This window comes from Triticum aestivum, chromosome 2D (genome assembly GCF_018294505.1).
Source record: "Triticum aestivum cultivar Chinese Spring chromosome 2D, IWGSC CS RefSeq v2.1, whole genome shotgun sequence".
Lineage (NCBI taxonomy): Eukaryota > Viridiplantae > Streptophyta > Magnoliopsida > Poales > Poaceae > Triticum > Triticum aestivum.
The window spans coordinates 624,334,570-624,348,049 of record NC_057799.1 but is presented as its reverse complement, the minus strand read 5'-3'; the positions used below and the strand labels follow the sequence as shown (position 1 = coordinate 624,348,049).

Here is a 13,480-nt window from a genome sequence, read left to right as displayed (position 1 = left end):
GGTGGACTCAATTCCAAATGCATCTGAACAGCAGAATTCGGCCTATCCAATGCCAATATCAATATCTTGGCCTGAATATCAACATCCAAACATAGTGTTGATGCAATGCGTGCACGACCTCGTGTTTCACGTGGAACAGAGGGAGCAGTAATAATTGAAGTAGTACAACACTCGCTCAGAGGATTGTGGAGCTCCAGATCATTCAACTTTACAATGCTGAGAGGCTTGGCACTCGCGTTTTCCGTGAGCTTCTTCTCATGCTACCTGACGTCTGTTCCTTCGCTAGCTTCCTCCGATGGCCATGGCTTCCTCCAATGCCTACGGGAGAAGATGCCCAGCGAGCTGGTGTACACGCAGAGCTCCAGCAACTTCACCGACGTGCTGTTCTCCTCCATCAAGAACCCCAAGTTCTTCACCACCGCCACGGTGAGCCCGCGGCTCTGCATCGTCACTCCCGGCGACGCCTCCCACGTCCAGGCCGCCGTGGTGTGCGGCCGCAGGCAGGGCGTGCGCAGCGGCGGGCACGACTACGAGGGCCTGTCGTACCGCTCGGTGCGGCCGTCCGAGGTATTCGCGGTGGTCGACCTCGGCGCCAGCCTTCTGGCCGTGCGCGTCGACCGGATCGAGTCCACGGCCTGGGTCGAATCAGGCGCCACCATCGGGGAGCTGTACTACGCCATCGCGAGGAACGACTCCCGGGTCGCGTTCCCGGCCGGCGAGTGCCCGACAGTCGGCGTGGGAGGCCACTTCAGCGGCGGGGGCATCGGAATGATGACGCGCAAGCATGGCCTCGCCGTCGACAAGATCGTCGACGCCAAGATGGTCAACGCCAACGGGGAACTACTCGACAGGGCCGGGATGGGGGAGGACCTTTTCTGGGCCATCCGAGGTGGCGGCGGCGGGAGCTTCGGCATCGTGCTCTCGTGGAAAGTCCAGCTCGTCCAGGTCCCGCCGACGGTGACGGTATTCAACATCGGAAGAATGGTCGACCAGGGCGCCGTGGACATCCTCACCAGATGGCAGCACATCGCGCCCTCGCTCCCCAGCGACCTCACCATAAGGGTGCTCGTGCAGCAGGGGCAGCAGGCTCTGTTCCAGGCCCTGTACTTCGGCACGTGCGGCGCGCTGGTGGCGACGATGGGCGAGCAGTTCCCGGAGCTCGGCATGACGAGCGCCGACTGCCAGCAGATGACCTGGCTGCAGTCCGCGGCCACACCCTTCCTCAGCTTCGCCAGCAACGGCACGCTGGAGGAAGTGCTCCTGGACAGGACTGCCTGGACTAGCGCCTTCACCAAGGCCAAGTCCGACTACGTCCTGCGCGCCATCCCAAAGGCCGCGTGGAAGGAAATCTTCTCGCGCTGGTTCGGCATGGACGGCGCGGGGGACATCATCCTGGAGCCCCACGGCGGGTTCATGGACAGCGTCCCAGCCGCCGCCAGGCCGTACCCGCACCGGAACGGCGTGCTGTACGTCATCCAGTACATCGCATACTGGCAGCAGCAGGGTGACGGCGGCGCTGCGGCCAAGAGCTGGATCGGCGGCCTGTACGACTTCATGGGGCAGCACGTGAGCAAGAACCCGAGGCGGGCGTACGTGAACTTCCGCGACCTGGACATCGGCCAGAACGACGACGACGGCACCTTCGAGAGCGGAAAGGTCTGGGGCGAGCGGTACTTCGTGGGCAACTACCGAAGGCTAGCGGCGGTGAAGGCCGGCGTAGATCCGACGAACTACTTCAGAAACGAGCAGAGCATCCCGCCGTTTATGGAGACGACGACGCAAGTGATCTAGGAGAGCTGCATGCATGTGCGAGAGGTATCAGACGAATTAACACTTCGATCTTGATGTGCCTACTACAAGTCGAGATCAGTTTGCTTTCATGAATGAGTTAATTGCATAAAACCATCATATTTTAGGCTTCTTTTGCAGAAAACCACCTGGTCCTTAATCATTTGCAAAAATCACCGTACACATTCAGTAAACTTTTTATAAAAAACACTGATCAGGTGATTTACCCCGTTTAATCACTTTTTGACAAGTGGGCCGGGATGTAAGGAGCTGATTTGGCAACATATTAACACACACACCCCTACATCTAAAAGAAAAACGCAATAAGGCCCTCCCCTTTGTGGATAACCTCGAGCAGTCCAAATACCCCAAAGCCCTTGACCGCCGACGCGCTGCTATCCGATCGGCGCCGCTCCTCCGCTGTCAGACGCACCCCTCCCATCGTCGGAGACCACTGCCAGCCCGCCGCGCCCGTCTTCTTACTCGCGGCGACAAAGAAGTGGCGGGAGGAGCGCCTCCATACTCGCGGCCACGGGGCCGTTCTCCGACGCGCGCTCGCTCCACCAGCCCTGCCATCTGCCGGAAGCAGCGCAAGTGTGGCTGCTGCTCAGGGCCTTGAAGGCCGGCGACGCGCCCCGGCCCTGTCGTGGCCGCGCCTCGGCCATCTGTCAGGGACGCCCAGGCCCTGCCGTGGCCGTGCCTCGGCCATCTCTCGGGGACGCCTAGGCCGCTCGACGCCCAGGAGCGTGCTGCCGGCTCCAGGGGAGCAGAGGAGAGGTGCGCCACAACCTCGTCGCCTCCTCTTCATGGATCCAGGAGCTCACCGCCGCCCAGACCGAGCTCCGATGGCCGCCACACCCTGGATCAACGATGTGGCGTGCGCTAGAGGACCAGGTGGCGCGGCTCGAGAGCGTACGGAGGCTCGTGGCGACAGTGCGCCGCTGGCCCTCGCGCTCGCGAAGACGGTCGGCGCTTGCGGGGACATCTCCTGCGCTGTCACGCGTCTCGCCGGCCGGTGTGCCCCCCTGTTGCTGCGCGCGAGGAAGGAGATGCCCTCCGTGGGGGGAGGGGGAGGGGCTTGATTGCTTTTTCTTTTAAGATCCAGGGAGGTATACGTCAATTTGTTGCCAAATCAGCTCCTTACATTCCGGGCCCACTTGTCGGAAAGTGGTTAAACGGGCTAAATCACCTGATCAGTGCTTTTTGCAAAAAGTTTACTGCATGCGCGGTGAGTTTTGCACATGATTAAGGACCATGTGGTTTTCTACGGATGAAGCCTGAAATGTGTTGGTTTTATGCAATTAACTCTTCATGAATAGACAAAACAGAATGTGTTACGTACTTCGATCTTGATGTGCCTACTACAAGTCGAGATCAGTTTGCTTTCATGAATAGACAAAACAGAATGTGTTAGGTACTTCGATCCTGATGTGCCTACTACAAGTCGAGATCATTGTATTTTGGCTGCTTATCCATCGTGATCGTCGGTACTTCTTGGTTGAAATTTTGGTTGGATTGCGATGATTGTGGCTAGGATGTGCATGCCTACTGAGATGGTAAAGATAAGGCCAGTAGTGGCGCGTTGGGTGCCATGCGCAAAAAGCTAGCTAGCTAGGTGTATCGGCTGATCGATGGTACTGGTGAATACAGGTTGTTACGTTCTTGGTTGAAATTTGGTTGATGGTGATGCTTGTGGTGACGATGTGCATGCCTATTGAGATGGTAACGGTAAGGCCAGTCGTGGTGCGTTCTGTGCCACGGGCATTAGTCATAAACTAGGAAAGCGTCTCCACGGTTTCACCCCAAACCAAACACGAAGACCCCTAACAAAAACCTAAGACATTTATTTTCACACTGTTATAGGCCAAGTATAGATCTGAGATCGAACTCCGCCACCATCCTGGACTTTGTGTCGACACAGTCTTCTCCGGTGTCCTAGACTGGATAGGCCACCGTAGAAGCACACCGCGCTGGGTTCGTTCGGCCGACGCCAACTTCACATAAGCCACCACCGAGCACCGCCAGACGAAGACCTTCACTCAACCCCTCATCTCCTTCTCCGACCGCAGTAGCTCTCCAAAACTTGCAAGCCTTTCCAGCAAAACGCCCTTGAACCGGACCACTTGGCCGCCGCCGCCGCCGCACCCAGCGATGCAGCCTGTCAGCGGCGAGAGGGGTTGGTGTCAAGCGGAGGTAGGGCTTCCGTGTGCGTGGGCTGTTTGGTTCGTCCATGATTATGTGTGTTGAATTTGACGCCTCAGACGACAACGATCATGCTAGCACACTACCATAGCATTACTATTTTGCATTTTCATTAGTAACATGTTTACTGAATGGCTAGAAATACATCGGCCCATTTTACTTTAAAATTGTACACATGTTCCAAAGGAGCCAGAGCTTCATTAAATCACAGCAGTAACAATACAAACTCAGAATATGACTTGAAAGAAAGAAAATTACTACCAAGCGCATATTATTTTCACAGAGGACCCTAGAACAAAATATAAGATTATAATTATGCCCAAACCAAGGCTTCAACTCGGATGCAATCCTGCCATTGCCGAGACGATACCACTTGGCATAGAAGGACCACAACCAGCTCTAGAGGAAACTAGGGAAAGAAGTGATGAACTCCAAGCGTGCGCCAAACTGCCACCCTTAATGGCTCCAGGTCCAGAGGAAGAAAGTAGTCCGTAGGTTTCGCCCGTATGTTATCCGTTGTATCATTTGTGCCGCTCCATAGGGCCTCCGTTCGGCCAGAAGATACAACACACAAGCCATTGTCCACCGTTGCCTGTGGGCAGCAGCATTGTCCTAGCTCCTCATCAATGCTATTGTTGAACCAGAACCCGGTCGTCGAGATTTTGCGCTCCACCTCTCCCCTTCTCGTGTTTCTCTACCATCAAGGCCACCAAAGTTGAGGTCGAAGTGCAAGCCCTCCACAGGATCATGAGACACATCGATTTACGGACTCGTCCGTATTCCTCCGTTAGCATCTCCAGCCACTGCTAGCCACCACACGTGCTCGAAAATGGCGGTGACACGCTCCTAGCCGACATCATGCCATTCACCTCTAAGACAACACTACACCTAGACCTGCTAATCGTATATACAAGGACTTCAATGGACCTCTCCCCTTCTCTACTCCAGGGTAACTCACCTGAGGAAGAGATAGGGGATAGAGCGACTCTGAATGGGGACAAAAGAGAAGAGAAGGAAAAGGGCGCCGTCTGCATATAATACGTGGCATGTTGATTTGCTCTGAGATTAAAGACAACTCCTACCTATTGGATGTTACAAAGCAGATATACGTGAGTTCTAATCATCATTGGTTGTTTGTGGATTAGACGACATAGATTGTGAAACACAAATATATATTCTTCATTGCAAGAGTATACGTGAAACATAAAAGACACCCTTTATCGAGAAAAAGAGTATACGTGAAACGAAAAGGAACGTAAGGGCAATACACACTGGTAATTTGCCCCTGACATTTGGTTTATTCAACAATCAAAACTCATGTTCCGTCGCATCATCAGACGTCTACTGGATAGGGAGCAAGGTCGGCGTCTCAGCCTTGATCACGCGGACATGGCAGCGGACGACAAGTCGGTCATCGTCAATCGTCTTTCCGGCAAAGTACTGTAAGTACGGGAACTCGTGCTCGGGATCGTGATGGCGGAACGTGTACGTGGTTTCCTCCCGTATGTAAACCACCAACCGCGCTCTGAAATTTCGGACATCGGCATCTTGCTCGCGCCCAAACATATTTGAAATATCAAACTTTGGCGCTGCCAAGGTTTTGCGGTCACATATTTCAAATGAAAATGAAAGGAGCACCCGGCGGCTTTTAACCTCGTGACTCCCCAACCAACCCACCCAAATTAGCTCCGCCGCTGTTTGTCTTCTTCCTCCTCTCCCGATTCCCCAGCCCCGCCGCCGATGAACTCCTCTCCCCCAACCCCAGCCCCGCCCCCGACGACCTCCTCTCCCCCAACCCCGGCCTCTCTCCCATCGACGTACCCTCTCCCCCAACCCCGGCCTCTCTCCCATCGACGTACCCTCTCCCTCCTCGAGCTGCTCAGGCGAAGCCTAGATCCACCACTGCGCCGTCTTCCACAACCACACCCGCGCCCACGCATCGGCAGAGGAGGGAGCAGTCAGGGGCGGAGCTCTGACACCCGTCTTCTCCACTTCCTTTCCCACCGCCACTCCGGCGAAGGCGGCCTTCCCGGCCGCGCATCGACGAAGGTGCCTTCGATCTGCACACCCAAACGCCACGCCTCCATCCTCCACTTCCCAGCCACACGGCGGCCCACCTCTACTGCGACGGCGGCACCAGTGGCCCGATGGACGCGGCGACGAACCTTAGCCGCTTTCGGTCGCCGGCGTCTCTACCCCCGCTATCCCCTAGGGATCTTCTCCAATGGAGGTCTTGTACTCCAATGGAGCCTTCTCTCTCAAGAGGAATCCCACAAGGGGAGGTACATGAGCTAAGCTCTATGATTTGTGTCTATTCTTAGTTATCCCTAGAAAGGAGGTGGAGGTGGTCTATTTATAGTCTAAGCCACGAAGGGGTAAGCGGGAAAGGGATACATGGCCAAAGGCCCGTGGCTGCGCACACAGGCGGGGCGGTAGTACCGGACATCGGGCGGTAGTACCGCTTGTAGGCGGTAGTACCACTTGGTGTGGGCGGTAGTACCGCTCATCCCGGACTTGGCTGATCCGCTTCTTCCGTCTTCTCTTCCATGCTTCCCTCGCGGATGGTGTAGGTGTTCCTTGGCACTTGCACTCCTCCTCGACGTCCGTAGCGTTCCGACAATACCTATGCATGCACACGAGAGGGGTGTCAAGTAGTATACCATCCTCGAAGGGGTCAAGTGAACACGTGTAAAGGAGATGATTCACCTTTATGTGTGTGAAGTAGATGTCGCACGTGTCACTTGTCAAATGGACTCTTAACATGGTGATGTACGATGCTCCGCATCAACAAAGGTGTCTACAGTTTGCTTCTTTTGGTTCGAGTGTGATGTATTGATTTTGGCTGTTCGATTCGAAGCACCAGGCGCCCTCCATGGACCAGGACCACGACATCCACCTCAGCCTGATGCCGTCTAGCCCGACCACAACGACGCGCCGCACAAGGTCGCTGCACCTGTGCTCTTTTCATCACCTTTTGATTTTCAGTTTTGTCGCTATACAGAAGAACTCCTCATCTTTGAGGGAACAAATACTGTCTCATGAGATCCCAGTTTCAGAAAATAGCATCTCAAGTATGCTGGATCTTCAGTATTGACTGCATCTTCTTCGTAGCAGTCCTGACAGATGCTTGCTCAAGTTGTTTGTGATTTGTCGCAATTCTTTCAGTGTGACTCTTGATAATTAAGGTTCTATATTGTAGAGATTTAGGTTCCCAACATAAATTTGTTACTTATGCCTGACCCTTCTGCTCTGCAATTTATTTAAACTTGGCATTACGATGGCCAAGGCAGCACAACCGGTGTTCAGAAATGACACCCACACACTATGCAATACAATCTGAAATATTCAATCATAAAAGTGATGATTCTTGCTGCTGTGTCATAGAAAAGATGATTCCTATTTACTGCTACATCCAGATTAGAAGTGATGAATCGGATTATTGCACTTCTAACTCTCTGCTGTAATAGAGCCCATTTGTAGTGACTATGCTGTGTGTTGGAGTCTGATTGGTTAGGGTGTTAATTACCAATTCAGTGAGATCTTACTGTTGTGTCATTAAAGTGATGATTCTTACTGTTGCATCCAGATTAGAAATATGTATCTAAGTGCTTTTTGAAAGGTAATGATGTACTAAATATAGCCTTAAAAACTGAGCAAGCGAAAAGACTGTGAGCCATTATACTAGTCTTTGCGCTCTTACTTTGTTCGATTTGGATTAGCAAGTGCCCGACTCCATGGATGACCCCTATCTGACCTGGCGGACATCATCAAGTCTGACGACCTTGGCCTCGACTGTCCACCACGACCGAACACCGAGGGTTGATTCATCTCAACTGTGAGTTCATTCCCCCAATCTATCGCTCCTCTTCTTTGCTCTTGCCATTCCGCTTGGTTTCATCCACCATGACTCCAGCGAGGTTATTCCTTCTTGTGTAACTATTTTGCCTTAGTGTGTTCGGGTGGTATCTCTGCTTCCTGACCCGAGCTCCTTCCTTCCTGTATGAGGCTAGCTAGTTTGCACTGAGGCATAACATTGAACATGGCGACGTAGTCTGCCGCCTTCTTGTCGTAACCGGCCGGGTAGACCTTGAGGTTGTAGCCGAGGTCCAGGAGGTGGATCGTGTCGTCGAAGAGCAGCGCAGAGCCGGCGGCCATCTGCACCCAGTTGGAGTAGTCGGGGACCGTGAAGAGCCGCGTCGTGGACCTCGTCTCCCACAGGCTGCACTTGGCCGGAGGAGACGGCGACTGCGACGGCGGCAAGGACGAGTAGTAGAAGCTGCTAGCGGTGGCGCCCATCCTGATCCTGCCCGGTGACCGGTGCTCGATGGTAGATCGATCGATGGAAGCAAGGGCTTACCTTAAAGACGTGGCCCATCTTGGCCGGTCGCCCTCAATATAGATCGATCGATTGAAATTGAAGCTAGGCTACCGCCGATGATGGATGATGTACCGTGCGTTGCGATCTCCATGCGTTTATCTACCGAGATTGTAATTGTATCAGCCGTGTTTTCCGCATATACCGCTATAGTTAAGATATACTAGCAAACATGCCTGTGCGTTGCAACGGGTGAAAGAAATATACATCTTTAACCTAATTTTGACACGGCAACCCTTTTAAAAAATAGCAGTGCAACGATCTGTGGTTTGCGATAGTGCAAATGCTAATTATGATAAAGTAGGGTTTCATCTCTCTGTAAGACACTTCCTAATTTTCCTAATACATGCAAATGAATAACAGATTTGAAAGCCCAAACTGCACAGGTGTCGCCCATGGGCTGTGGCATAGTAATCTCACCACGCACGTTTGTCGGTCCCCTCATGATCGGTCGGCCCGGCTTTTCGTTGGTTTTTTCGTCCTACCTTTTCTACTGTTGCATGGTTGTTTGCTATAATAATAGGGGAGAAGACATGCCTATTTTTCTCATATTTTTGATTTTGCTGGTGAAATCAAAAGTCCTCAAATAAACAAAAACATTCATACAAAATAATTTTGTAAATTCAAAAAATCCCTAATTTAGAAAATGTTCATGGTTATTTTAGAGAAATAAACAAAAAAGAAAAAAAATGGCAAAGCAAAAAAGAAATGGGAAAAGCCCCAAAAGGTAACCAGTAAAAGACCAGAAAAGAAAAAAGCAACTGAAATCTTCTAGGTTCTTCCTAAAATCGATGGAGGGTTAATATATGTGTGGGGCCACTTATGTACTTGCCCTAGGAGCTTGCGGGCGCTTCCGCTTTTTCCACGGGGATGGGCAGCTCGACGTCGTCCTATCGCTCCTGCTGCAAGGCGAGGTCGTGTTCTCTTTGACATGACCACTGCAGTCGACGTGAACGGCATGTATTGCTTCGATGGCCTATGCTTGAGCACGGGTGGTTAGAGTGGTCAATGACCGATTGGACTAAGTTTTCAGCACTACATTTTGCTTCAAGGGTTTCTGCCAACTTTATCCTCTAAAAAAAAGACCGAGACAAGTTGATCCTCCAAACCATTCCTTTTTATTTTTTGATGAGGGGTCCAAACTATTCCTGGTGTGTTGGATTTTGCATTTGCAGCTAACCATTTTGCATTTTTAAAGCAACCCCCGCATGTCCTTCCTCTTTTATCGAGTTACTATTCTTGATTTGTTCCTTTGATTCTTGGTTCCCGAGGCTTGCTATAGGAAACTTTGTAAACGTATATAAATCAGTAGAATTTCGTGTAAAGAACCGAGGTGGTATTATTGGGCCATCAACCCTATATTTTGCATGAACATATCACTATCTCAGTTGGTGGTAGGCTTCTCTATCTATCAGGAAGGTGAGGGATCGAATCCCAGATGACCTTTTATTATTAATTTTAATTAACTGGTCGACTGCGTATCAGGCCCAGACCGGCCCACTGGAGCGCGCAGGGTCGACTGCGTATCAGGCCCAGACCGGCCCACCGGAGCGCGCAGGCCGCCGGCTATCGAGGGCTGCTTTCTGTTTTTGCTGCTCAGATGCGACGTGGCCTGTTTTTTACCGCGTGTGGATGAACGGACGAACCAAATTTTGACGTACAAAACGGACTAAAAATCCGGAGGAAGAAGCGTTACACCTTTTAATAGTAGGTATAGATATAGATACCCGAATCCTCCTCCTGCTCTGACATGATTAGATTGTTTTTTAGTTACATGATTAGATTGTTTTTTAGGTTATATGATTAGATTTTTTTTGCATGGTAATACGCGTCTCATTCATATCATAAAGAACAAAGTACAAGTCACGTAAAGACTGACATGACAAAACTGAAAAGATGGCAGAACATCTCTGAGCTTGACACCAACGTCCGTCACCTGCCTCCGGCACCACCACAGCAGCCACCGAAGAAAAGAATGACGGATCACCTCCTCACCCGAGCTCGACGCGGCTCCATCGCTAATATGCAACTTTGCGGACCTCCAAGGTGGTTCACCAAGAGTGAAGCCATTGCCGTTGAACGAATCAGACCGGGGCAACACCCCGGACACGATTAAACTCTAGATCTGGCACCCCACCACGACTAAGACGCCGAAGGAGGAAACCATATCCGTCATCCACAAACCACAAAGCCAGCACACGTTCCATCTTCCAGATGTCGTCGATGCAGACCACAATCTGCATCCGCTCCTGGACTACCTCCCAAGCTCCGCGCCGACGCTGGGGCAAACGCCGTCGCAATGGCGGAGCCCGAGGACACAGGTCCACCACGAGGATGCCGCCGCCGCCACGCCATCCTTACTTGAACAGACTGATTTTCAAATCCATCCCCAATCATAGGACCAATGACCTCGTCAGGCAAGGATCCGAAGAATCTTTATTCAGTGCCGTCATCGTCGCCGCCGAAGCCAAGACAATGAACAACCTAAAAACCTAGACTACAAGGAAGTAAAAACGATCCACGCGCGTGGATCCGGCGACCCCCTCACCACCGACGACCGAGGTCACCGGCGGAGGGGAGCCGCCGGAGGACGGTGCTGAAAGATGGCTTCTCTTGGCGGCGGCTTGGGTTCCAGCCGCCAGGACCAGGGAGTCTTTTGCATGCTGTGGACTTCCAGCTCCTTTGAGATTGCCAACCCGGTTACATGATTAGATTGTTGACATCACCAAGGACAATTAGCATGGCGCGACGCGTAAGGGTAGCACCCAGCGGTATGTACGTTATTGTTTTTTGAAGAAAAAAAATAAGATGGACTTTTTGAATGTTTCAAAATAACGCTCTCCACTAGCAAACTAATACTACATTCGTCTGGAATTATTTATCGCTCAAACGGACGTTTTGAAGTAAGCAAGAACTCCATCCTCCGATCGCTATCTCGACTGTGTGTGTGCGCGTATGGAAAAAAAAATCTTGTTTGGTCGCTCCCTTGTGTTGTCATCCCAGCAGTTTGATCGGCCATGCCAAGGCCCAATCCCAGAACCATCCAGTCAGGTTTCAGGGAAACAACCCAGGGCACTGAAAACGAAATTTCCTATTTAGCGCTGCAGGCGCCCGTTTGTGTGCATTTCGCAAACTGGCGCCTGCAGCGCTCCGTGATGGGCCGGCCCATCTAGGGGTGCCAGTGGTTTTTTTCTTCTATGTTTTTAGAACGCAAAAAAATTATGCAGCAGGTTGCGAATCGAACCTGAGACCTCGCTGGTCGCTACATCCTTTCGTTACCACCCCACCACGCAGCTGATCCTTAGCAGTTACAACGTTTCCTCTCCTTTACTCTCTCTTGTTTCCTTTTTCCTTTTTTCTCTTTTGTTTTCTGTTTTTTCCTTTTTGTACGACCAGGTTCCCCTTGCATCCCTTTGAATTCGATGAACTTTTCTGAAATTCTATGAACTTTTTCAAATTGGATGAACCTTTTTTCAAATTTCATGAACTTGTTTTCAAAGTCACAGGGCTTTTTCTCAAAATCGATGAACTTTTTTTCAATTTTGATGAACTTTTTTCAATTTTTGATGAACTCTCTTCAAAATCAACGAACTTTTTTTAAAATCAGTGAACTGTTTTTTCAAATTTGAGGAAATTTTTTTATTCAAAATCAATGAACTTTTTTAAGTTGGTGAACTTTTTGTTCAAAATCGGTGAACTATTTTCAAAATTGATGAACTTTTTCAAAAAATGTGAACTTTTTTCGAAATTCCATGAACTTTATCCTAATTTTTGTGAACTTTTTAAAAATTTGCGAAGTTCTCTCAAATTCACGATTTTATTGTCAGTTTGTAGGAAATTCACGTTTTTTATATTGTGCATTCATTTTTCTTTTTTTTCATTTCATTTCATCATAAAATAATAAGCATAATAGGCTGTGTATATAGTAAGGTTATTTATTCTTCAAATGAAAAGCATAGGGAGGTGGTAGGGTTCGAATGTTACCGCACAGGCGACCAGAGATCGAATCCCTGTTCTACGTTACTTTCTTGCGATCCAACAACCTACCTAGGTGTGCCTCGCTGCGTTTCCTGGGCCGGCCCAGTTCGCGTCCGTGCAGGCGCCAGCGGCGCGAATCGGCGCTTACAGCGCCGACTAGGAGATGCGGCCGCGGGGTGGGCCGGCCCACGAAGGGGCAACGCACAAAAAAAGCGCGAACACTTCCATAAAATAGCGGCTCAGAGGGGAATCGAACTCACGACCAGCGCACCGTCAGGTGTTCAGCTAACCACTCGGCCATGCGGTTAGACATGATTAAGTGCAGCACGAAACCTTTAAAAGCTATTAAAGCCGCTGTTACATGATTTCCTTTAAAGAAACTGAAACTTCACAGATTTCGGGAAAAGTTTATGAACATGCAGAAACACTTTGCCCTATTCAATAAAAGTTCAATGATTCTGAAAAAAGTTCATCAATAATGAAAAATAGTTCACAAAAAATTCGAAAAAGTTCATTGAATTTCAAAAGGTTCATTGAATTTAAACATAAACTTTTGGTTCTTTGAAAATAAGTTCATCAATCTTGAAAAAAGTTCATTGAATTTGAAAACTAGTTCATCTACCTCGAAAAAAGTCAATGATTTAAAAAAAAGTTCATCGAAATTGATAAAAAGTTCATCGGTTTGCAAAAAAGTTCACCAAATTTGAAAAACAGTTCACCGAACTTGAAAATAAGTTCACAAATTCGAAAATTTTCATCGAATTTCAAAAGAAAAAGTTCATGTATTTGCAAACAATTCAATGAACCAGGATGAAAAAGAAAACAGAAAACGTAAAAGGAAAAAAAGGAAAACGAAAAATTAAAAAAAAGAAAAAAGAAAAAGGAAGGAAACTAGGTAAACGGGAGAATATATAACAAATAAGAGAGAAAGTTCTCATTGAACAAATCCCGGTAGGGTGGCGCAGTGGTTACTCCAGCAAAAATTGGTCAGAGGTGCGCGGGTTCGAATCACCACAAGAGCGTCCATTTCCTTTTGCGGAATTAAAACACAGAGAAGAAACCCTACATGGGCTGGCCCATCGCGGGAGTGCTGCAGGCGCCGGTTTGGTGAAACAACTAAAACCGGCGCCTGTGGCG

General features: G+C 49.8%; 1 protein-coding gene across 1 annotated transcript; it reads left to right on the top strand.

Annotated features, from left to right (window-relative positions):
- The first annotated feature begins 198 nt into the window (after positions 1–198).
- On the top strand, positions 199–2,102 carry LOC123055087 (berberine bridge enzyme-like Cyn d 4). The gene has a single exon (XM_044479006.1). The coding sequence runs from the start codon at positions 214–216 to the stop codon at positions 1,789–1,791; it is 1,578 nt and encodes a 525-aa protein (XP_044334941.1). The 5' UTR covers positions 199–213; the 3' UTR covers positions 1,792–2,102.
- The last annotated feature ends 11,378 nt before the right edge of the window (positions 2,103–13,480 follow it).